The 26,035-nt window shown below is 40.6% G+C and overlaps 1 protein-coding gene and 1 long non-coding RNA gene across 2 annotated transcripts in view; one reads left to right on the top strand and one right to left on the bottom strand.

Annotated features, from left to right (window-relative positions):
- Positions 1 to 898: 898 nt before the first annotated feature.
- LOC138808648 (uncharacterized) lies at positions 899 to 24,210 on the top strand. Its single transcript, XR_011366558.1, has 4 exons — positions 899 to 1,255; positions 17,673 to 17,809; positions 20,484 to 20,817; positions 23,117 to 24,210. It is a non-coding gene; the product is annotated as an uncharacterized lncRNA (long non-coding RNA).
- The window catches only part of LOC138808647 (inactive tyrosine-protein kinase transmembrane receptor ROR1), a 150,272-nt gene continuing 133,564 nt past the window's right edge, over positions 9,328 to 26,035 (bottom strand). Inside the window, exon 8 of the mRNA XM_069994907.1 lies at positions 9,328 to 14,708. Within this exon, the coding sequence (XP_069851008.1) occupies positions 13,281 to 14,708 (1,428 nt within the window). The 3' untranslated portion in view covers positions 9,328 to 13,280. The remainder of the gene's footprint in view (positions 14,709 to 26,035) is intronic.

Here is a 26,035-nt window from a genome sequence, read left to right as displayed (position 1 = left end):
GGTAAGGCAGAGCCTTTTCTATGCTGTTCCTCTTTCTCTTACTTATTGAGGCCCATTCAGCCTCAGACTTGAGGGACTACACCATTGAACCACATAAGTGTACTGTCTTGTCTAGCTCCAGCTATCTTTTCTGCCCTGACTCCCGGAAGTGGAGTCAAGCCACCTCCTTCTTGGTGTTACTGGGGACTGCACTCAGGACCTCAAGCTTGCTAGGCAAATGCTCTACTACTTGAGTCATGTCCACAGTCCTTTTGCTTTTAGTTTCTTTTTTGTTGTTGTTGTTGTTGGTCATGGAACTTGAACTCTGGGCCTGCACGCTGTCCCTCAGCTTTTCAGCTCAAGGCTAGAGCTCTACCACTTGAGCCACAGCATGACTTCCACCTTTTTCTGTTTATGTGGTGCTGAGGAATCGGACCCAGGGCCTCATGCATGCGAGGCAAGCACGCTACCACTGAGCCACCTTCCCAGCCCGTTTCTTTCTTTTGAAAAAAGAAAGAAATGGGATCTTGACAACTTTGCCAGAGCTGGCTTCAAATGATGAACCTTCCTACCTATACCTTCAGAGTGTCTAGAATTACAAGCCTGGCTTCTTTCCTCTTTCTTATCTGATTGTCAACTCTTACACATCTGAAACACATAAATTCTTCTTTGAAGCTTTCCTGAACCATCTGGATGGGTTGTGTTCTAGTTTAACCTGGGCTTATCTTTGTATATTATGCCCATATAACTTTGAAATTGTCTGTGTAATTTTCCCACTAGAACATAAATGGCCAAGGGCATCATGACTTGTCAGGACATTCCAGTCCCAAGCACCTGACATCAATGCCAGCTGATTGAAGGGACCTAAGCAGGAAAAAATAGTTCTAGAGTCAGATGAGTAACGTTCCATCAGAGAATAAGGCATAAGCAAAGGAACCAGACAATACAGTAATATGGAGAAATGTGAGATCTGTGGGAGCTTAGCAAGCCCCGAGGCATATGGAGGATTCCAGTCTGAAGGAGAATGACAGACAGCCTGCCGTGAGGCAGAAAGACTCTGGTTAAGAGCAAGAGCCACCAAAGCAGAGAAGCTTCAGAGCTGCAATTAGGAAATAGATTATAACCCAAACCCCAAGGACACTGAAATGAAAATAAATTAAAACCCCCCATCACTGGTGTAACTGAGGAGACTGAAAAGTTCGAACACCTGGAATGTTTGGGAGAGGCAACGCTGCCTGGCAGGCTGACACTGTAGTGTTTGGAAGTGCGGATAAGGGTGAGTATAGTTGTACTCACTGGCTGGCTAGCATTTACCTCAGCTCTTGGCTTATGGGAGATGTGCTTTAGTTCTGGAGGTTCCTAAGCTGGAAATGGGACCAAGGCTTTGGTGAGAAGAGGAAGCAAGAGGCAATGAATGAGTAAGAGAAAGAGGGAGACTGAGAGGGGGAGAGAGAGGGAGTGTTTGTGTGTGCATAGCATCTGGTGTACATGTAGCATCTAGGTAAGTTTACTTTCTTTGATTAATAGCATCAGCTGTTCAGATAGATGAATCACTTGAAATGTGAAATTTATAAGTAGAGGCCTAGCCAAAAATATATTTGTCTGCATGGAATTACCTTTCGCAAATGATAGTTTTACAAATGTTTCCAATATATTATTGATGTCACAATCTTACCATGCTCCATTCCTAAACCATGTCCTGATCTGCCTGTTCATAAAATTTGTTAGGGTGCATGGCTGTTTTTTGGATAAACCAGAAGAATCTGGAAAATAAATAAATTCCTACCTGTAGTAGTTCTACTATGTTAATTTACTATCTGGTGGTAAAAAGCAGGTACTCTCAAGACAAATCTGGCTTGTAATTTAGCATAGCTATGTCTTAGTAGCTTATGTGCATAGCCCTGAAGAAGTTATTTAGATTTCCAATGACTACATTTTTTTCCTCATCTGTTTTTGTGAAACAATGATGATACTTATGGGATCGTTGTGAGAATAAAAAGGAATAACATCTGCCAAAGGCTTAATCACTGACTAGCATTGAGTTACGACAGCCAACATTGTTCATGTGCTAGATATTGCTTTAGGTGATTCATGGAAATTAACTTCATCCTCATAAAACAACTCTAGGATCTAAGGACTCTCATGGGTCTAATTTACAGATTAGGAAACTGAGGCCCGAAGACAATAGGCTTTTTGCTTGAAGTCACACAGCTTATGGGATGTAGCAGAGACTAAATGCAAACCCAAGATATGGATCTGCAGAGCCAGTGTTTCAACCACTGGGCTATACAGCCTCACAAGTGTCTTACATTGTATGAAGTGAACACCCAGGCCTTCTGATATAGATTACTGTGAGTCTCAGTAGTTGATGGTAATTGTCTGGGGATTTTGTTATCTGTTCTGTCTGTACTTCCATCTGAATCTCACAGGGTTAATCCATAAAAGCCAGATTGTGTTATATAAGACAGTGTCTGTCTACATACTTATTAACTAAACAGGTACCAAATCTTCTCTTCTACCTTAAGTCATTCATTAAAAGCTGCCTCTGAGTTTTGCAATTTATATAGTTATTTTACTCTGTAATTTGTCCAAAAGTATTACTAACTAGTAAACAATTGCTTTATGTTGATTTTTAGTACTTCTGTGCCTTCAAATGGAGAGGCAGTTTCAGTAAGTCCAGTTGCCTGTTGGACTTTTGCTCATGGTCTTTCTCCCTAAAACTATGGCCTGGAGATTTGAAAACAGAAATGTTGCAGTATACTTGCAGAGGAGGCAGAATTCTAAACTAACCTTCAGGGTCTGTAAACCTTGTATAATCCTCCAGACTGTGAATATGTTGCATTTTGTTTATGTGATTGAGTTCTATGGTATATTTTTAGAGGAAAGATTTTTCCAGACTGCATCTCACTTCATCAGGATGTGTCTGGGTTCTTCAGGAAGGCAGAGGTTCAAGGTGTGTGTGTGTGTGTGTGTGTGTGTGTGTGTGTGTGTGTGTGTGTGTGTGTGTGTGTGTGTGTGTGTGTGTGTGTGTGTGTGTGTGTGTGTGTGTGTGTGTGTGTTACTCCAGGTAAGGGAAAGATTCTCTGAAAATGAAGTCTTCAGATGCAGAGAGCAGCAACTGGCTGAGGGTAAGAAGAATGCCAGAGCCTCAGTCCAACCATAGACATATGCACATGAGCTTTGAAGAAGACCAGAATTCCTGTTCAAAACAGCTGACAAGCTGTGAGGCATTGAGCAGAAAGTTTCATCAGGCCATGTCTGGGCCATACTGAACAGGCCTTTAGTTTTCTAATAGGCCCAGGCCTGAACTGCAATCCTGCTATTTGTACTTTAAAGGCACAACTGCACGAGTCTCATAAATTTTTTTCTTTGGGCTTGACCTTTGACCACAATTCTCCTAGTCTCTATCTCTCAAGTAGCTAGGATTATAGGTATGAGCTGCTGTGCCCCAATGTAATACAACTCTTTTTTTTTGTCAGTCATGGGGCTTAAAATTAGGGCCTCGGTGCTATCCCTGAGTTCTTTTGCTCAAGGATAGCACTCTACTACTTCGAGACATACCTCTATTTCCAGTTTTCTGATGGTCAATTGGAGATAAGAGTCTCATGAACTTTCCTGCCCCAGCTGGCTTTGAACTTCAATCCTCAGATCTCAACCTCCTAAGTAGCTAGGATTCCATGTGTGAGCCACTGGCACCCAGCTTAATTCAAGTTCTTATCCAGAGTATATAACTATTGACCAAGGAAAGTTGTGTGGCAGAAAGTTGACTACTTACTGGTCTCAGTTTACCCAGATTTGGTGTGTAAAGAACTGGAAATGGATCTATCTATCTATCTATCTATCTATCTATCTATCTATCTATCTATCTACTATCTATAGATATAGGTATTGATATACACATATCTCTACATATTTACAAACACATACATGTAACATCTATCACAAGGGAAAATTAGTTTGGAGCAAACTACTCCAAAGACTGGTTCTATGATTTTTAGATCATGTTTCTGATTATTAGCATATGGATTTAGACAGGGTGAAGGTGTATGCCAGGGTATGAAATCTTTAAAATTAAAGATCAAACTAACACTTACATATAAACTTTCACCTTCCTCGTTAAGGAGCACAGTGGAGGGTGTAATTGCCTGTCTCTAGCTTTCAAACTATGTATCCCCTCTCCACTCTTTTAAAAATAATTCTTTCGCTCAGGACTCCCAACAGATGTTTTCATTTTACTTACTAAAAGACTGTTTTCCTCCTCCACCAGGAATATGTTCCAGTACAAAGTGTTAACCTCATTTGGATTTGAACTCCCATCCTCAAGAGCAAACGAAGGTGGAGGCTCACCAAATGTCAGCTCCACTGTGAGAAGTGTTTTAAATCCCATTTTGATGTATGCCACGTTGTTAACTAGAAAATGAAGGGCAGCCCACATGCTTCTAGTAACTTTGGTTTCAAATCATATGATCTCTTGTCTTGAAGACCTTTTGATGTGCTTTCTCAATATTGAGTTTCTCTGCTTTTAATAATCTTATATTCCTTCCTCAATATAAATGTCATGGAAAATACTGAATGGTAATCTTCAAAGATCAGACAGGAAGAAAGAGGTGGGCAGTATAGTTCAGTGACTTGAATTCCTGAAATTTCTCATTTAAAAATTGTTATTTTCACCTAGAAAAGCCTTAGCTCAAGAAATACTCGATTCATCTTTTTTTAAAGGGTGAAGCCATGTGCTTCTCTAGATTTCAGGATTGTGTTCTTTCTAAAATAAACTGTAAAATCTCAAGCCCTAGAAAGTACTTGAGATACAGGACCACTTAATCACTATCTCTATTTGTGCCTAAGCAATACTGAAGAACTCAGGATCAATACCTTTTAGCTTTTATTTCACTATCTTATTTTATTTCACTATCTTGTGTTTTTGTGCCAACACTGGGGCTTGAACTCAGGGCCTGGCTGCTGGTCCTTAACCTTTACAGATCAAGGCTGGTGCTCTACCACTTGAGTCACTTTTGGTTTTTTTTCTTGGTAAATTGGAAATAAAAGTTTCACAGACTTTTCTGTCCTGGCTTGGCTTCAAACTGCAATCCTCAGATCTCAGCCTCCCAAGTAGCAAGGATTACAGGTGTGAGCCATCAGCATCCAGCTACTATCTTTGTATTAATTTTGGTAAACAAAAGCTCCAGTAATGCCTTGGACACAGGGCCTTTCATTGTTAACACTGGGATAGTCCCTTGCAAATAGAGACAGTTGGTCACTGTAATTTTGGTACCGAGGACCAAAATGGGAATTGTAGAATGATTTGGTAAAAGCTGTTTTACTTGAATTTGGAGCATGGCTGTTGAAAGGCATTCGGTTTGTTTTCCATGGCAGGCTGATGCCCAACCCCCATCGTCAAAGTTATGAAAAGTCATGTGCAGAATCATATGAGGAGAAGATGCTTGAGGTGTCTGTGATGAGGGAATGCAGTGTGTGCCTGGGAACTTCACGCGTGCTGAAGTGTTTAGGGAGAACCAGATCTCTTTCACTTCATTTCCCCACAGGAAAACACCATGGGTTGAGAAATACTGCATTTGTGTTATCTAAGTCCACTTGTGACTTGTTAAATGTGTGTGGATGGGTGTTTAGAGGAGTAATTACTCCAGGTTTCTTGTGTATATATCAGCTCAACATACCTTCTCGTGGAGCTCAGTTGCCCCCAGGGGGAATTTTAGAAATTGGATGTGGGAGAGGCTTTGGGGTGGCAATCAGCTTGGAAGGGGTGTAAAAGATGACATATGGTTTAGAGATGTCTTGAAGCTGTTTTTACTTAGTGTGAGTTAGTAGGGGTGGTTTGAAGGGAGATGATGGAAGTTATTGAGGAGCTAAGCCCACTCCCACTTCTGGGGCACAGTACCGAATGTTCTCCATTATGGTACAGGCACGAATGATTAAATAAGACTATTTTGTGCTGTTTACCACACTAAAAAATAATGCATCCCTTTATAAAAATGGTTTGAAACACAACAAATTGCAATGTTACTTTTTGAACAACTATGAGGTGCTACTTTTGTGTATTTGTAAATGTATATATATATATATATATGTATATATACATATATACACATATACATATATATGTATATACACATATATATTTCATTCTTCACTCTTTCTAAATTTGAGAGACTGGTATTAGTGAACAGTCATGAAATGGTATAGTCTGTATGTTCTGAGAACTTGGTATCTGGTACTTTTCTCTGCAGTTAACATGAATTAGCTCATTTAAATCTCATAGTAATTCTATGGAATAGTTACTTGTTCAGGTGAAGAAACAGTTATTTCATAAGTTCCTATGGCTACCAAGGAGTAAAGCAGAGATTTAAGCTTCAACTGTCTGATATTAGAACGCTTACTTAAAAAAAATTTCCTTTTTGGTAGTGGTGGGAATCAAACCCCAGGCCTTAGGCACAAACTAAGCACACAATTTACCACTGGGTTCCATCTCCAGCCCAGAACCCTTACTTTTAACCACAAAGCTATCATTTCCACCATGTGATAGATAAGGAAATAGAATTTGGCTCACATACTCAAGTCAGCCAGCTCATGTACCAGTGCAGTCAAAAGAGTATGTGCTGTATACATCTATTCTTTCATCCAGGTCCCAGGAAAGGGGTGGGGTGGGGTAGACGCTTTGTTGTATTGCTATGTCTGAACAATTTATAAGAGATCTTAAGAGACTTTCTGGTACATTCCAAGGCTGGTCCTAAGAAGTTATAATTTTTCATACAGCTGTGATAACAGTCGAGTTTGTTAGTGATTGCTCTGGAGCAAGGATGCCCAGTACGTGTCACTTCTGGTGCCGATTCTGATTGAGTCGAAGGTAGTCCAGGTACCTATGTTGGCAATTTTAGGGCTAACTCTGAGCTTCTCTGGGAAGAACAACAATGAATAATCTCTGCCAAGAGTCCCATCCATGACTTACCATGCCTTCTAACAGGTAGAGAGAACTACATCCATGTCTTATAGTCAGATACAGCTCAGAATTTGTGTTGACTGAGAGACTAGGACCTATATCATATCTGAGCTGAATTATGTGTGTGTGTGTGTGTGTGTGTGTTTACACACACACACACACACACACACACATGTTGCTCCTGGGGCTTGAACTCAGGGCCTGGTCCCTGTCCTCAAGCTTTTGTGCTCAAGGCTAGCACTCTATCACTTGAGCCACAGCGCCACTTCTGAAGTCACCAATGCCTGGCAATGAGCAGTTGTGTTTCAGGTCTGCCTCTTACTCTTTTCCTCATGCTTATCCTTCAGAGAGCCTAAAGCAGGAAAGCCATCCAGCCCCCTCTCTGCTGACAGACACGAGTGAAATCTATTTCTGATGCAAGGTCCTCAGGCTTCTAAGACTAGCAGAGCTTGGGCATCAATCTACAGTTCTGTGCAGCTAGTTCTCCTGCTTTACATTCAAGACCATAGATTACAAAACATTTAGGGGCTGGGAAGTTGGCTCAGTGATAGAGTGCTTGCCTCACACGCATGAGGCCCTGAATTCAATTCCTCAGTACCACATAGCAGAAAAAGACAGGAAGTGGCGCTGTGGCTCAAGTAGTAAGAGTGCTAGCCTTGAGCTGAAGAGCTGAGGGACAGTGCCCAGGCCGAGTTCAGCCCTTACAACCAACAAAAACAAAAACAAAAAACCCCTCCAAAACAACTCCCCCCCCAACTGACATTTAGACTCTTTTCCTCCAGATGAATATTCTTGAGTTATTTATTTATTTGTTTGTTTTCAGTCTTTCGTGCTATGATCTTTAAAAGTCTAAGCAATACCCTATGTAGTTTGAACGCAGGATCATTCTTTTACCTCAGCTGTTTTTGGATGAGAATATCCCTTCACATAGATTAGCATCTACATCTTGCCATGCCTGGTCTGCCATTATTACGGCACTTATTTCTGAATAAGCAATTCATGGGTGCTTAGGATTCAACTAGTCATAAATATGTCAGCAGACCTCCTCCCTGTACATCCCCATGTGTTAAAGCTCTCCCAGTCAAATTTCCCAGAGAATTACAGTGACCTTGAGTGCTTTGATGCTTTGTAAAGCTCCCCCTCACTCCAACCTCCACTCCCTGGAGTTCAGTGTCTTAATACTCTTGGCATTTACCCTAACAAGCTTCGGTGCAGTACTACTTTGGCTGCAAAAAAGCAAAACAAAACAAACCCTTTGTTATATATGTTCCTTTGCCCTTCTGCCTGTCTAATGTAACACTTCCTGCTTAGTATTTGAGTGGCTGGGGGGGGAAAACCCACTATAAATTAAAAAGAGTATGAGCTTCACCCTCGCATCTCCCTGCATCTCCATTGCTGTCCTCCCTCTGCACTATCATCCCTGGAGAGGCGGTGGGGAGCCAGGCCTGCATAGAGAAGTGCTCGCTCTCTGCCAGCTGAGGATGGATTCACTGAGTTTATCTGGTAGCAGGAAGTTCAAGCCCCAGGACTTGCAGCAAGAGGAGTCCCTGTGAAGCTTCCCAAGTCTCTGCAGAGGAAGAATAACTCTGCGAAGGTGCAACACTGAGAAGGATTCTTTGGGTTTGGTTACACATCAGTTCGGGTCAAAAAGAAAGGTGTATTAAGACACTTGCCTTTCTGAGTTTGTCCATATCCAACTACTTGTAGCTATTCAAGGTTGTGGGCACTGAGTGAGCTAGAAGTAGAAAATGCATATTCTTTTTTTTTTTTTTTTAACAGAACAAATAAGCTTACTAGTTCGGTCCTTGTTTACAGCAAAGAAATTGAATCCAACAAGAATCAACCAGTCTTTGTTCTTCTTAAACAGGAAAAATAGTTGCAATCTTTAGTCTCCTACCACAGATACATTTAGTGACAATCTGTACATTAGCACTACTTTGGAATTTTTTAAGATGTATATTCTTGATGCACTGTCTGTTTTCCTCCCTGCATCCCTCCCTCCCAGTATGAGAATCAGGCTATTGTAAGAGAAAGCTGCTTGCCAAGGGCTATGTCTAAATGGCAGGAGGAAGGCAGCCCAAACAGCAATGTCAGAGAAAGGAGAGAACAATCTCAATCTTGCTCTTCTTTCCCCCTCCCCGCCCTCCCTTCTTCCCTCCCTCCCTCCCTTCCTTCCTTGCTTCCTTGCTTCCTTCCTTCCTTCCTTTGGATAGAGAAGGCTAGCACTCTACCACTGAGCTACACCCCAGCCTGGCCCAGAATATAACCAATTATTAAACAAGGAGTAGTTTTTATTGCTCAGTTTTTAAAGAGAATAAAGCAAACAAAATGCTATTAAATGCTTATACATGTATATTACATGACTAAGGATGGAATGATTTGCCCACCCCAGCTGTGTCTTTAAATTCAGTTGGTTCTTTATCTTTGGTGTCATAATCACTGGAAGACTTCTTAAAACACAAATTGCTGGGCCCCACACCAAGATTTTCTGATTTAATACTTAGAGGTAGAATCTTGATAATTTGCATTGCTAACCAGTTCCTGTGTGCCGCTGGGACCTTGCTTTAGGAAATTCATTTGAGAAATACCGAGCTAGGTAATCATCCTTGGTAATCACCCCTGCAGGTATATGGACATGAGAACTCTTCTCTGTTCAGTATCAGTGACTACATGTAGACAATATGAGAGAGTGATGCTGGGAACTTACAGATGTTGGTGATTAGGGAATTAAGGGAGTCAAGAGAATCTCACAGTTGAAAGCTTTAGGGATAGTGGGAGGGTCAGGAGCCTGGAGAGAAGTAAGAAGGAAATGGGAGTGAAGGGCAGATTGAGGAATTCAAGCAAGAGGAAGAAACCCAACCTGACAGGGATCTCACTACCAGGTGGAGTGATTGCTTTATTGAGTTTGATCGTTGAGGTGGTGACAAGTGCTGTACCTAAAACAGATGGATAAGACCCTGAAGGTTTTATTGTATTCTCTTCTGTATTAAATAGCAGAAATGGACAAGTTCTTTGAACTTTGATAATGATACTCATTTTCCTTGACAGTGTATATTAATTGCCAGATGGAAAACTCTTTTCTTTTGAGCGAATGAAGTCATAAAGATAAGCCATGACAATTAAAAATGACTCCATTTCTCTTATCACGATGGTTGGAATCTAAGTTGGAATCTAAGCATTTTTCCCCCTCAGGACTTTAAAAGATGGGAGCTGCTATCTAACCTCATATGAGAACATTAAGGCAGAAAATAATGCATTCAATCACATTTCTATTTCTTTTTACATTGCATTGATTGTAAAGTAATTATTTAATATATTGTTTTGATTTTAGTCATCAAACCTTGCCTTACATAGGAATATAGTATTTGGCTATGAAATCAGTGGTATTCTTCCTTCCAGTTATGGTCACTTACAAAAGAATATCTAAGACTGTTTTACTTTACCTTTCAGTGGAGGGTACCAAACCCCGGGTGTCCTGAATGGTAGGTAAGTGCTCTACCACTAGCTACACTCCCAGACCCAAGCTTATTTTAATAGTCTACTTTAAAAATCATTTCCGTGAAGCAAGAACAAAAGTTGTTAGTCCTCTTGGTATAAGATGCCAATCAAAATAAGAAATAATATCAAAATTCCCAAATACCTGCATGAGAGCAATATTCAGGAAATAATAGTTCATAGTAAACATTTTTAATAAACAGCAGCATAAGATAATCAGTGTTTAATATCATCTCTGGTGTGTGAAATACAAATGCATATATCTTCCATATAAAAATCATCTCTTGGTTATTACAAGCCCATGGTTTTCTATTTGAAATGCCTATAACAAATCAAACATAAAGTAATACAGTGATTAAATGCATGCAGTGAAAATAAGGGAAATATGGTTAAAATGAGCTATCTGAATATTGCCACTATATATTCAAAGAAAATCTAGATCGAGTTAAAGACAAAGGAAACAAGAAAACAGATCAGATATAAAAATGCAGAGATATATTTTTTGTGATACAAACCATAAACACAGTTTTGTGCAAAGAGAAATCTGAAATAAAGTCATCTTACAAAACATTGTCAACAAAGCAAAAGGTATTTCTCAGTTTGTGAAAAAATACTATTTAATTCAGAAGGGGCTGCATTACGTAATATCACAGTACTATTATAAAATACACAATTACAAGTGGTTTGAGATTTAGCTTGCTCACCTAAATTGATTCATTATTACAAAATGTTTAAAACAAATGTTACAGTTCTTTATAAAAAACTAACTTGAATTTATTTTTTAACTGTATTAATGTTTTTTCCAGAGAAGGTATTTTACTGGCTCATGGAATGCTAAGTTCCCTTTAAGGGACTCCTACAAAAAAACCCAGATTCACTGAAATTGTGTTTACTTAAAATAATAAATATTCTTGGAAAAAATGATTGTCATATGATATACAAAATTGTGGTTTGAAGTGTCATCATTAAACAGTTGCATAGCAACAAAAGGTTACAAATATTCTCCTCTACCTAAAGTTTAAAAAATGTACCATCTGAATCAGCTTGATCATGCCACAAAAATATGACTACATTTATTACCCAGTATATCTGAACACAGCCAATTCTTTGAGTTCACAGTACCTAGAAGTGTGCACGCTTATTGTTTGAAGACTTGGGTTTGAGATATTTGCAGCATATTTTGGTGATTTCTCAGATTTCCTGATTTCTTATGCTTATTGTATTTTCAAAAACAGAAACATCAAGGTGTTTCTAATTCTCTTACATTCCCTTCATGAAATATTTCCAGGATTTGTGTGATGTCCTGTAAGTCTGTAAGCCACATAAGCTTTAACATAAAAAAGAGATGTAGAGGCACTGTTCTTAGACTAAAAGGAGTTATTTTTTTAACAAGAGAAAAATCAAATATAAAAATCTCTTGTATATAGAACTGGAAACTCCTAAGTATTCTGAAGTTGGCAAAGATGTTTAGCAGGTAAATGCCAGGACAGGCCAGGAGAGATGGATTTGATATCTCCTTCTAGGGAGAGCAGAAAGGCTCGTGTTCCTTGTTTGCCAACTTACAGAATTCAGTTCTCCATAACCACTGAAATGAAAACTCAGTACTAGGTTTTGGAAAGGCTGTAATGTTTTGCAAAACGGAATGCATTGTCTTTGGATTTCAACTAGCTCTATGAATAAATTGTTATAATTCTTGGGGCTAGAACACAATCTGTGAACATCTCCAGCATAGAAGGAAAAAATAGAAGAGGGAGGAGAAAAAAGGTAGAAAGGAAGGAACGAAGGAAGGAAGGAACGAAGGAAGAAGAGAAAGGAGAGAGGAGGGGAGGAAAGAAAAGAGGTAGAGAAAGGAGAGAGAGAAAGAATAGACTTCAAAGTTTACTAACTGTTGGTGTCGACACAGGGGTTCCTACCTGACTAGAGCCCACTGATATTAAGTGTTCTTGGACCACTTAGAAACAAGGCTGCAAGGCCAGGGTGTGCTCTTTGCAGCCCCACCTCTATTTGTCACTATTCATGGCCTAAGGAAGCTCCTGTGGAGGCTATATCCATGAGAACCTTGTTCCCCTCTTATGGATGCTGGATTAGGCTGAGGGACCACTTTCTTGGCTGTGCTTCCTTGGGCACCTCATTCCTAATGCGTCAAGGCAAATCATCAAGCCACAATCATGTTCAGTATCCGCATCTGCTTTCTTAGGATCCTATGCCATGCACTCTTTTAAGGGTTTGTGTAAACACATTGTAAAAAGAGAAATGTGGAAAAGGCCTTCACGCTCAGAAGAGGAGGTTCACCAAGAGGCACATTGTACACCTTCCCAAAGAAGCCTCACAGTGGAGAAGACGTCTCAGGATGTGGTATATGTCCTATGTATGGCTCATTTCCATCCAAGAGTTCAAATTTGGCCTAAAGTATCTTCCTTGAACATCACTTCCATTCATACATGCATAGAGTCTCAATGGAATCAACATTAATTCCTGAACATTTGTCCTGAAGAAAAAGACAGCAGGTAGACAAATGCTACGGTATATACATTTTAGGGGAGAGAAACAGTCATGGTGGCCAGAGGCAAATACACAATGCACCGTTTGATTTTTCTTTTTGGTTTGATAGTTAATCACAAGGTTCTTTTCTTTTTCACTGGTTTGCAGTTTTTAGTGCTGATCCCAATGCACCCCATGCTGTGTTCTTATCCTGTCTGGTGTCTCTTCTTGCTTGCACAGTTAAACTTCACAGAAGATACTGTTGTAATGTCTAAGTGAGAACCTTACTTTAATAAAAAAAATCGCATATAAATCTTTTCTACGGTTCTCCAACCTGCTCTGTCTACCAAATTTGTACAAGTTGCACCTTCTACAATTCTGCAGAAATCATAGATTCAGTGTGCCCATGAATATTAGAGTCTCCTAGCAATGATGGTTGCTTTGAGTCTACTTTGTAGGGTTTTTGAGATTTGTTGCCAAAGACAGTGATGCCCATTCCACCAGGATGATTTGGAATTGACATATGTGGTAATAACGGGATGTTTGCTTCCTGGTTGGAGCCTGATGAGGGCAAGCTGGTCACGTGACCAGTGCTGGTTGACCCACTGGCACTGCTGGGTGACCGACTCTTGGGAGGAGGACAATGCTGAATCACCCTGGGAGGACCTGCTGGCTGGTAATGGGCGGCTGGAAAAGCTGCATATCCTGGAGGTATTGGGTATCCGTTGATAGGGATGAAGCGCTGGTTCTGAGGTATTGGTGGGCCAATGAAACCAGCGATCTGGCCCTGTGGTGGGATACCCTGGCTCGGGAACATGTAATTGGGAAATCTGGGGTTGCTGAGATTACTCACTGGGCTGGCGCTGAGGGAGGTTGTCTGCGTGGTGGCGTTTCCCCCTGAAGGAGTAGTAGAGCTGGTGTGACTGGAGAGACCCTCCCAGGACCGAAGGCGGATGTGAATATCTTTAAATCTCGGTCTCCTGGAAGGGATCTCATTCCAGCATTCGGTCATGAGGCTGTACATTCGGGGCGGGCAGTCTTCCGAGCACGGTAAGAGCTGTCGCTTCCTCACCATCTCGATCACTTCCTGGTTACTAAATCCATAGTATGGCTGGAGTCCAAAGCTGAAAATCTCCCACAAGACCACCCCAAAGGACCAGATATCGGAATCCGAAGAGAATTTGCCATACATGATGGCCTCAGGCGGCATCCAACGAATGGGCAGCAAGGACTTACTCTGTACCCGATAGTAATCAGCAGAGTAAATTTCTCTGGATAGCCCAAGGTCTGAAATCTTCACATGAAGTTGCTCTCCTATTAATATATTGCGAGCTGCAAGGTCTTTGTGCACAAAGAAATGGCTAGACAAGTATTCCATGCCAGCTGCGATCTGAATCGCAATGTGCAGGAAATCTCCATGATCCAAGCTGGACTTTACAGTCCCATCCTCATCGCTACTACAGCCCACATCCGAGTGTGGGGAGCGCATGATGAGGAACTCGTGGAGATCCCCCTGATTCATATACTCAAAAAGCATACACACGGGTTGTTCCTGAGTGACAGCACCCAGAAGGCAGACGATATTAGGGTGGTGCAGTTCAGCCATCAGGGAGGCTTCCTGTTGAAATTCTGTCCATTGTTGGGGGTTGTTATAGTCTTTCAAGGTCTTGATAGCAACCAGCTGTGCATGGTCCATGCCTGGGAGATAGAGATGGCCCTTATAGATTTTTCCAAAGGTGCATTCACCCAACTCTTCCATAAACCGTACAGCAGACAGTGGCAGCTCTTTAGCTTTGCTCTGTATGAAAGAAAGGGAAAGTATAACTTAAAATATTTTAGGTGAGACATCCAGGCATAGGAAAGGAGTTGGGCAGGGTGAAAAGGCTCTATTAAGAGATAGAATGTTTATTCCATCTAGAGTAATGGTAATTTGTTTCTTTATATATTTCTGTAGGTCCAGGCTGGTTAATTTTTTTCCTATTCACTGTATGTAGTACTGAAATGACCTAATGTGTGTGTGTGTGTGTGTGTGTGTGTGTGTGTGTGTGTGTGTGTGTGTGTGTGTGTGTGTGTGTGTGTGTGTGTGTGTGTGTGTGTGTGTGTGTGTGTCCCTCAAAAAGCAAAGAATAAAAATTATGGTGGAGACCAGTGTGATGGAGCATGTTTGGAATCCTAACACCTGGAGGGAGAGAGAATCATGAGTTAAAAGCCAGTCTGACAAAACCAAGAACTGGGACTATAGTTCAGTCGTAGAATATTTGCCCATGCATAATATCTGGATTCAACCTCCCAGCAAGAATGAATGGCTGAAGGAATATATGAAACATCAGAACTAGTAAATAGGATATCCTATTATAAAGAACAAAGAAGCTTTTCTGTATACTGATATGGAAAAGTCTTCAAAACCTTATTTTGCAGTTAAACATAAAGTAGAAAGACACTTAGTGCTTATGCTACCTGTGTATAGAAGAAAAATGATAAATATATCCATATTTTACACATTTATAAGTCAACTTGGGAAATAAAGGGCAACGAGAGAGGCAACAGTGGCTATTGAAAGTATGGGAGTAGGAATTAGAAGGAAACAGAGCTAGAGAGCTTTCCTATCATGTTTTTGTATACTTTCTCTTTGGTGCCAGTACTGGGGCTTGAACTTAAGGCCTGGCTTTAACTGGGTATTAGCCCTTAACTTTTTCATTCAAGGCTAGAGCTTTACCACTACAGCTTTACTACTTAAGCCATAGCTCCACTTCTTGTGTTTTGGTGTTTAATTGGAGATGAGAGTCTCCCAGACTTTTCTGACAGGGTTGGCATTGAACCAAGATCCTCAGATCTCAGCCTCCAAAGTAGCTAGGATTACAGGAGACAGCTACTTGCACTTGGCTGCCTTTTTATATTTTTCAGTGTTTGTACTAGATTAATATATTTATTACTAATTCTGGGAAGGGATGGGAAGGGGAAACAAAGGAGAAGGCTACAATGCTTGATAAGAAATGTACTCATTACCTTGCCCATGTAATTGTAACCCCTCTGTACAATATTTTCACAATAATAAATAAATAAAAATTTAATAAAACCAAATAATTAAATTAAAAAAATACAAGGTCAATCTTCCCATATGACTAACCAGGAAGTTTCAAAAACTATAGGTCCATCCATTATTTTCTTTTTTTAACAGGGTCTGTATTATTATTATTATGCTGAATATTAATATTGGTGGTGGGAAATGAACTCATAGCTACATGTATGCTAAGCAAATGCTTTATTACTGAGCTATAGCCCAGGGTCTGGATTCTTGAGGGTTTGGGGTATAAGAAAGGCAACCAGTTGAACTGATGCTTTTTTCTGGTAGCACTTGGATGATTTTACCTTTGCTGGCAAGAGTAACCCCAGGTGAATTTTTATCTGCATGATGTTAAGATCATGGATTTCAATAATAATGTCTGCCAATGATGTATATGAATCTAGTGGAAGTGATGATCTTTTGAACAGTACTATGAAATACCCAGGCTTTTGATGATAGAAAAGGTTAGGAGACTTCATTTGGGAAGATTGGAATTAAGAAATAAACCCCCAGTATATTAGATTGATAAAATGAGTTAGAAAGCCAACACCACCTCTTCCACTGTTTGAAATGAAGCCATAAACAGTATGGTATAATTAAAACCAAGTGAGCTTTGGAGTCATACAAATCTGGATTGGCATCTTGGAACTGCTCTCTTCTATTATTAATAGTTGCATATAATAACATAGCATTTGTGCTGGACACTGCTCTAAGCACTTAGTAAATATTAACTCATTTAACAACCTGGTAGAGAGAGCTATTATGTAAGTTGCTGGCCTTGAGTGAATTTTTAGTTTCTCTAAATCTATGCAATAATATAATACTCAGTTTGGACAGTTGCAGTAGAACTACATATAGCAATGTATCAATTTCAATGTATAATTTCCACTTAATAAGTGCTCTTTAAATCATTCTAAATTGTCCATGTAAGGGAAGCCATCCAGGAAGTGAAGCAAACACAAATGATTTAGATACATTCACAGCCTTAAGTAGTTCTAGATAGTCTTGTACCTCTTCTTTTAAATTTTATTTTAATCAATTCAACAAGTCACATATGAGTACAATCGTGTCCAGTGTCACCCCTTCTAGTTCCCTGTTTTTAAGAAATATGATTACCTTTCTTCCTGTTAATCTTTTTGATTTCCCTCCCTCCCTACTTCCCTCTCTTCTTTCCTTCCTTCCTTCCTTCCTTCCTTTCTTCCTTTCTTTCTTTCTTTGTTTCTTTCTTCTTTCATTCTTCCCTTTCTCTTTCTCTTTCTTTCTTTTCTCTCATTCTTTTCTTTCTTCTCTTATTCTTCCCTTTTTCTTCTTTCTCTTTTGTTCTTTTTTCTCTCTCCTTCTTTCTCTCCCTCCCTTCCTTTCTCTTTAAATTCCTAAAGCACGATAAAGAATTTTTTTGGAGCCTTGAGGGGGGGTGACAAGTTGAGTGGCCTCTGGTCTCTACTCTGGGAATTCCAGGAGATTTGGATGGAGGCAGAAAGAATCACATGGAATATTGGATGTAGCAGACAGAACAGAGACAACCGGCCAATCTTCTGGGATTGGGAAGTGGAGAAGGGGTGGACAGAACCTTGGCACAGGTCTGACATATGGTCTGGGGTCTTTGGAGCTGGCTGCATTCCCCTTCACTGAGGTAAGCCAATTAGTTTTCTTATATTTGCTTTTAGAAGAGGAATTCTACCTTTTTTCATCTTGCAGATGGAGAAAGAGGCTAAAATGGAGAATTTTCAAGAGAGCCCAATGAGCTTCACATGTATCTGTAAGATCTGGTGGTCTGGGCTGCACCGTTCCACTTGAAACCCGAGAAAGATGCTGGCCAGCAAGCTTAAGTGGATGTAGGTCTTTGGAGGCTGAGGAGGGGGGAGGGGGTCTTATACCTTGAAGAAGTATGAGGTCAGCCTCCAGGGTGTGGTCATACAGTGCAATTAGAATGCTTTTCCCCCCACTCTGTTCACACACACATGAAGTGTGTCTTACTCTATCTTAGTAACACCCAGAGACCAAATAGCATAGACCTCAGGTCTTCTCCAACCTATAGAAGGTAAAGTTTTCTAAAGCTACTAAAACCAAATTTGGGAGGGTATTTGAGAAGGCATACAGAAAGCATTGAAAATGTCAGGATTTTACCAAACTCTTTCTTTTGAACACCTGTGCAGTAGCAGGGGCAGAAACACCAAGGAGAGGGGAAAAGCCTGCTCAGGGCTTGGTTTCAGGGGAGCCATTGACTCTATAATTTGCATTTTTAAAATGTTCAAGCTACTTGGGACAAATGAGTCTTAACTACAGACTCATTTTCAAATTTTACATAAATCCTGAACTAGTTAAAAAATCATAAAACCTCTTAAAGAAGCAGTCAGTAGACTGTACTGTGTGGCAGGAAATTAGCTGTATTGTTGAGGAACAGATGGTTTACATTATACAAACCCTTTAGGCTAAACTTGTTTAGGTCTGGCATATTGTAAATTATATTTTAGTAATGAAAGTGAAATGACCTCTGCTTGACCTTGAGCGGGGTTTGTCTGTTTGAACCAATGCAGTGGAAAAGTATGAAAGAGAATGAAGTCATAAAGTTTTGGCAGTTCAATTTTGGCTCATTTCAAGTGAAGGGGTTATAAATCTGTTTAGTTTTTGTTTGACAAGTATTTGTCATACAGGGATGTACAAAATGTAAAGAAGTGTAAAATACACACAAGGCACATTGCCAACATAAACCAAGTACAAAGGCACAGTGGGATGAATAGGGTCCCAGGCTCCTATCTCTTTATCACCGCTTCCATTAGTTGAATGACAAGATGGGCTCCGTTTATTATATGCTGTAAGGCAATTAAGTACCTTAAAGCTGAAACAGGCTTTCAGTTTGAATGTTAACATTTTTACTTCTCAAAGTAAACACACATCTACTGCAGTACAGTTTCTAAAAATGATATAATTTTTGATGGGGAGGGGCACAAAAGTTGATATTAGAAGTTTATATGCTGGTCAGAGATCTGATGGTGCCTCTTCTCACAGAAGCAACTTCACTTGCATTTATTTGATTTTTAATTTAATTAATTCATTAATTTTTCTATGTGTGCTGATACAGGGGCTTGAACTCAGGGCCTTTGGCCTTTTCTACTCCAGGCTGGTGCTTACCATGTGAGCCACACCTCCACTTCTAGTTTGGTTGGTTATTTGGAACTAAGATTGTCACAGACTTTTCTGCCCAGTCTGGCTTTGAACTGTGATCCTCAGATCTCCCTCCTGAATAGTTAGGATTACAATCGTGATCCTCCAGTACCAGGCTTGCATTACAGTATTAAATGTTCTCCTTCTATAAGGAAGGTAAGTCAAGGAAAAACATTTCTGATGTGTCACTTAGATGCAAGAGAGCCTTGAGCGGGGAAGGAGGGTGGATAACTGCAGCTGGAGAAGCCAGGATGGTATTGGTGGCCTTTTACCTGGGCAACAAGCACTAAACAGGGGATGGCAAGCCCTTTCCAATCTTAGCTTTAGATATGGTCAGTGAACCATAAGTAGCATTTGAAACATTTTAAAGTATGGAAGTGGCTATAGATGGAGTTGAAGGATCAACAGGATGCATTTTCTCTCTACCTTAGCAAAGTTATACCTCAGGTGGAACATTTGAAATGAGCATCCACTCCAGCAGCTATCTACTGACTTACTTTTTTCTGCTCACTGTATATAAGTGATTACCCTAAGAGATGAGGTGTATATTCTGTGACTGCCACTAACATTTGCATACATCATGAAGATTTCTTATACACTTTTCACCTCTACCCCTGAATGGGAAAGACTGTTCTACTTTAGGATCCAATTTGAAGTAAATGCACAGATAAAAAGCAAAGCTAGCAGGGCGCAGGTGGCTCACGCCTGTAATCCTAGCTACTCAGGAGGCTGCAATCTAGAATCATGGTTCAAAGCCAGCCTGTGCAGGAAAGTCTATGAGACTCATATCTCCAATTAACCACCAGAAAAGTGGTGCTGTGGCTCAAGTGGTAGCTGAAGAGCTGAGGGACAGCGCCCAAGCCCAGAGTTCAAGCCTCATGACCGGAAAAAACTACATTCTGGTGGGGAAGTGGGGCCCGGCTTTGTTCTCTGGAATAGGAAGGGTGCTCTAACAGCACATGCTGAAAAGAAGAAGTTCATGTTCACAGGGTCCCTTAAGCTCCCCCAGCAGGTCCTTTCACTCAAGGTCAGGTCATTTTCCATGTTCTGGTGACCAGGCTGACTGTGACTTAAAAAAAAACAAAAACAGGGGCTAGGAAGGTGGTTCAGTGGTAGAGCACTTGCCTCGCATACATGAGGCCCTGGGTTCGATTCCTCAGCATCACATAAACAGAAAAAGCTGGAAGTGGTGCTGTGGCTCAAGTGGTAGAGAACTAGCCTTTGGCTGAAAAGCTGAGGGACAGTGCACAGGCCCAGCGTTCAAGCCCCATGACTGATAAAACAAACAAACAACCCCCCCCCAAAAAAACCCCAAAGTAAATTTCCTGTGCTTTTCTTTGGAAGCAAATTCTAGCTGGACACAAGTGTCTGCAGAAGAGCCAGTTCAGTGTTTTGGCATGTGTTCCCACTTATCAGAAGACCAATGAGAGAGAACATGGCCCTACTGAAATGAGAAGAGTATTTTTGGCAGCATGATGTGGAAGGAGGGAATCACCAGGCCCCACATGTCTCCAGAAGCAGAGTTCCTTGGAAATTTGTACTCACTGGAGACTGACTTGTCTCTGGATCTCAAGTACTGACCAGCAGAGTCTCTATGGAGCAGAAGTGGAACACTTCCAACCCCCACCTCCATAGTTTTTGACACTGTAGGTCTGAAATTCTCCATTTCTGCCATCAGGTGAGTGGGAGGCTCCCGGCATGAAGTCTGCACTTTGAAAACTTCTGATATAAATGGAACTGTCTTTCTGGATCAAGTAGCTACTTAGCATTTGGAACCCTGATCCCTGTAGGATGAAGGCCTGCAGTCTAAAAAGCCTTGCTGTACATAAAAGTACAACTCTGCCTAAAGAGGTGCTTCAGAAATGCCAGGTTGAAGAAAAGTGCAAGGATCATTGGCTGGTAGAGTTTATTTTCTGCACTGTATTAGTGAGACTCAAAGTTCTGAAATAGACCTCTATTGCTTAAGCTATACCATCATTTTTTAGGGAGATCTAGGCATGCTAGATTCATTGTAATAGCAGATTGCATCAAATGGTCAACTAGTCCTGTACTTGCTATATGCTGAAGAGAATACATACATGGTAGTGTGTGAGGAGCCATGAAGAAAAGACACAACACCTGCCCAGATGTTTGTAACATGAACCTACTCTGATAGCTGCCATATACAGAATACTTGCCATGCAGAAACACTAAGATCATAATGATTATGATTTATCGTATGTATATATGTATATATGAATATCTATAATGCTAATCTGTTAGGCTATAAATACTTTGCATATACTAACCCCTGCCATCCTCACAATAACCCTACGTATGAAATGGGGTAACCCCATGTAACTATGACTAGCCCCCTAGATAGAGATCCCCAGGGACAAGTTGGTTAAGTGGTCTTAAGCTGATAGATACTCAATTCTGTCCCCTAAACTTGTCTTGCTAATGACTGTGCCATGCTCTCCCTTTGCTCTCTGATATAAGTACTTGCTCACAGATTGATTTACTCCTCCCCACAATCCTTAGAGACATGGTACAATTTCTCCTTTTTATGGATCAAGATATTAAGGCATTTATTAGCGAAGTAAGTTGTCTTAAAAACATAAAGGATGATGCAAAGATTCAATACAAGTGTATCTGATCCCAATGTTAGAGCACTTTTCTGAGAAGAGGAGCAGTTTCAATTTGCTACCCAAAAGGTTCCTTGTTTAAAAGCATGAGGAGCTCTAGGGTACAAGAGGAATGTTCAAGTTTGAAGAACATTCTGATAGATCTTACTCAAGTTAACCATTATGTTAGTTGCTGGCTGAGTTAACAAATCTACCAATGGCCCCTCTTTCTCTGGTTTGGACATGCAACTATGTGAATGTGAGATTTCTTACTATGTAAATTTGACGGCTGTCATGAATCTGCTTAATTGGAAAACCTGAGTTCTTTTCTTGTGCCTTTCACTGGTTTTCAGGTAAGCAGTGTTAGATTGGTAAACCAACTGACTATACCCATAACCAGAAATGACTTCATTTTAAATGCTTTAGTGGCCACAGCCATTTTATTTTGGGAAGTTATAGACCTGTTCAAAGACTATATCCTTCTGGCTTATGAAGTCCAATGCTAGATGGAGTTTAATCCGTATGTTACCACATTTGCTCAGAGTTCATCTATACTTCTCTGGAAATGATTTAGCTTTAGAAACATTTCATTTCTCTTTGTGAATGTTTAGTGGTGACCAGGGCGCAGGTCTGTGGGAGGGGCTCTTTTCTGCTTGGAAACAGACAGAGCAGATGCCAGTGATTTTGATGGGCCACCATGTCCTTCTAACTTGGGCTCCTGGTTTTAGCCAGCCTGAAATTAAGGCAGTAGTCAAAGAGGATGTTCATGAGCTCTGGACCTGAGCAGACCTGAGTTTGAGTTCTTGTTGTGCATCCGACTACCTACGGAATGGGGCAAATCTTAATCCCAGGCCTTGAGGGTTTTTCCCTACTCCAAAAAATTTCAGGCTTCAATTAGTAGTGACTTCATAGGTTATTTTAGTGATCCATTTGAGCTAATGAAGCATTATCATAATAGCGAAGCATACCAGTCCATTCATAATGCCCATTTATAAGACTTGCTTTTTATAGATGGGCGTAATCTCAGACAATGTACCAGGTGCTATCCCAACCATCTACCTCTCTACCTTGGTGGACTTTATCCAGGGTATGAGTAGGCTGTGGATTAAGAGTACTTAGGCTAAGATTGGCTAAGATTCTCTTGCCTCTGTTTCCACTCCAGTTAATTGCATGGGCTGCTGGATCCTACAGCTTCCTCTTCAGCCCATATTATTCTATTCCCAGCATTTGGCTTTATTAAAAGATATATGATCATTGCCAGAACAAAAATAATAGTAATTTCTAGCTATTGAGTATGGGTGAGGTGTCAGATATACTATCTCAAAAGTGTCAAAAATATCCCTCTTAAGTATTATTTTTATCCTGTCTTCACAGGTGAGAAAATAAAGTTAAGAAAGCTATTTGCTTAAGATCTCATGCCAGTAGACAATGGAGCCAAGACTTGTAATCCTACCTTTCTACCTCTAAATCCTAGCTCTTTGAAGATGATCAAACTGCCTCCTAGAAATAGACTAAGAGAAAAATGTGGCTGAAAAGGTAAGTTAGGCCCAGACACTTGGGTGCTGCAAGGAAGTTTGTCATTTGAGATGGTTTCTTCCAAGTTGGGGAATTCTTATATTCAAAGTAGGGACTCTGAATGGATGCCAGAAGATGAAACCAGCAAGAGAGGATGTTTCCCATGTAGGGAATTTCAATAAGATGTAGGGAAGGAAATGTGAGAGATAGGAAGAAAGCCAAGGGAAATAGAATTTCAAGATGGGGAGAATACCAAATACTCCAGAAAACTGAAAGAGGCTGAAGACTTGGAAAAGATCACTGGATTAAATGTCATCATCAGTGAGTTTCAAGAGGCCAATGTCATTGCAATTATGAACTTTGAAGCTTTGGAACACAACAGGTTTAAGAAGTAGAAAATTAATAGAGGACATTAACAATGAAATGTGATAACATTTGGTAAAAATGGGTATTCAAAATGGGTAGTAGATTTTTTCCCCCTAGTTTTGGGCTAGAAATCAGGGCCTGGGCACTATCCCTGAGCTTTTTGGGCTCAAGACTAGTGCTCTACCACCTGAGCTAAAGCTCCACTTTTGGCTTTTTAGTGGTTAATTAGATATAAGAGTCTTATAAGCTTCCTTTCCTTGCCCAGGCTGGATTTTAACCACAATATTCAGATCTTAGCCTCTTGAGTAGCTAGGAGTACAGCATCCAGCATCCGGCCACCAGCATCCAGCTTCGCAATAGAATCTTTAAGATGAAAGCGTATTTTGGACAAAGAAGAAGTGGTTCTAAAAATATGAACAAGTTTCAGTACATTCAGCAATGACTTGGCTAGAAAGACAAAATGAGAGAATTACCCAGAAAGGAAGAAACAAAGAAACTGGCAAGATATGAGGGTAAAATGAGAAATAAAATATGGAGAGCTAGGCAATCCTGCTCTCCCCAAACCAACCATCCTGAAATCTGGTCATATCAGCATGGAATTGCAGAGGTTAGAACCACGGGGCTGGGTCAAGTCTGGTTACAGTCTATCTGCCCGGCCTGCTGCTGACTCTTGTCACCATTCTTAAACTCCTCCATCCCATCGTTTTTCTGGGCACTTTAGACCTAGGTAAAGGGGGAGGTTGGACCTCACCCTATACTTCGGAGGGAATAGTCTTCTTCTTCTACCTTCCTAAGGGGCAGATACCAGACCCTTTCTCTCTCACATGTAAGAATGCTCAGTTTTGCAGGGTCAAGATGATTTAGAGAGGTAGAGGCAGGGAAGGAGAAGCAAAGGAGGGAGGAGAAATTAGGATTCTAGGCTCCTCTGAAAAGGTTCATTTTCACAGTATTAAAAACCCTAGTGAAATGCTAAAATTTTCTTAATGGGATGTAGAAAACTTTCCCTTAATCATCACTGGAGTACTCATTAGGGCACTAAATAGCTTGGCTTTTTTTTTTTTTTTTTTTTTTTTTGCTGAACAAAATAAAAGGGAAATACACAAACAGTCCTTTACGTGGATATAGTCTACTTCTTTCTCTGAACAGCTGTGAACTGAATGGTGAAAGGCTAGATGGCTTCTCAGAATCACCGAGCAGTCAGTCTGAGGGAGAGCCAGAGAGAATGGCCCCATCTCCTGTCTATCTGTGGCTCTGTGCTAAACTGCCTCTCTGGTCTACTGGTTCCACATCCTGGTCCACTGGGGCCTTATCAAAAGTCTTTTTTTTTTTTTTTTCAAGTGCACCATATATATACTACCTCTCGGGGGCCCAAGCCAGGCCTCTGCAGCCAGTCTGTCTGCAGCCGTTTGCCTATTGTCCTCTAGGAAGGGTATCAGTTTCTAATCTCTCAGAGGAGCTTCTTCTTAATCCAAACACTCAGGGGAATGCGAGTGGCTCAGCAAGTGAAGAAAGATGGAAACAGATAGTTTCAACTCTGAAGGGCATATTCATTTGGATAAATAAGAACCCTGGAGTCTGGGGGTTTTGAATAGGACAAGGAAAAGTAAGAATAAGGCAAGGGGAGGCCAGCTTCCATCCTTCATTCCTTTTACTTCCAAACATCCTTTTGATTTCATTCTGGGAGAATGTTTGTTTTCAAGGCTTTTCCCGTTCTTTCTTCTGTGCGTCCCTTCCTTTTAGATTTTATAGGTACATGTAATATTTATGTGGCAGTAACCTTTCAAAGCAGTTTTAGAGATTGACTGTTTACATTTAGGAATTTTCTTTAAGGTCTACAAAGTCCTTTGTGCTTTTTCCAGGAAAGGCACTCAGTAAGAACCAAAACAAACAACTGAATAACTCAAATTTGATCAGAGCCAAATCTCTTAGGAGAGAAGGATAGGGGGCAGGGAAGACTTAGCATTTGTTTTTGTTGTTTCCTCTCCTCTGCCCTCAACCCCCACCCCCTCCAAAGGATGGAGCCAAATAGTCGAGCAATTCCTACTTTTCCAGGCTGGGTTCAGAAGGGCTTGTGAGCTTCAGTTAAAGCTAAGTTCTTTATGTCCTAGAAAGAGAAATCTTCCCACTGGGAGGCTTTGTGAGACACACCTCAGAAATAAGCCAGAAACTACGACAATGACATCAGTTTCATTAAGTATCAGACTAGGATATTTGACATTTGTCTCTTTGGTCTGGGATAATGGGGAACTGTTATTACTCTGGCCAAGTTTTACAAGTTCCTGGCAAGGCCAGGGCTGTATCCCTCAAGCTTGTGACTGTCATCCACGCCAGTGAAAGGTTTTTATCAAAAGCCATGAGGATGACTGTGCTCTGGCAGACTGGCTATTTTTTCTTTTACCTGACCCCTTTTCG

This window comes from Dipodomys merriami, unplaced genomic scaffold (assembly GCF_024711535.1).
Source record: "Dipodomys merriami isolate MVZ:Mamm:240054 unplaced genomic scaffold, mDipMer1.0.p SCAF_464, whole genome shotgun sequence".
Lineage (NCBI taxonomy): Eukaryota > Metazoa > Chordata > Mammalia > Rodentia > Heteromyidae > Dipodomys > Dipodomys merriami.
Note: the sequence above shows the minus strand (reverse complement) of the source record. Positions and strands in the feature narration are given on the sequence as shown.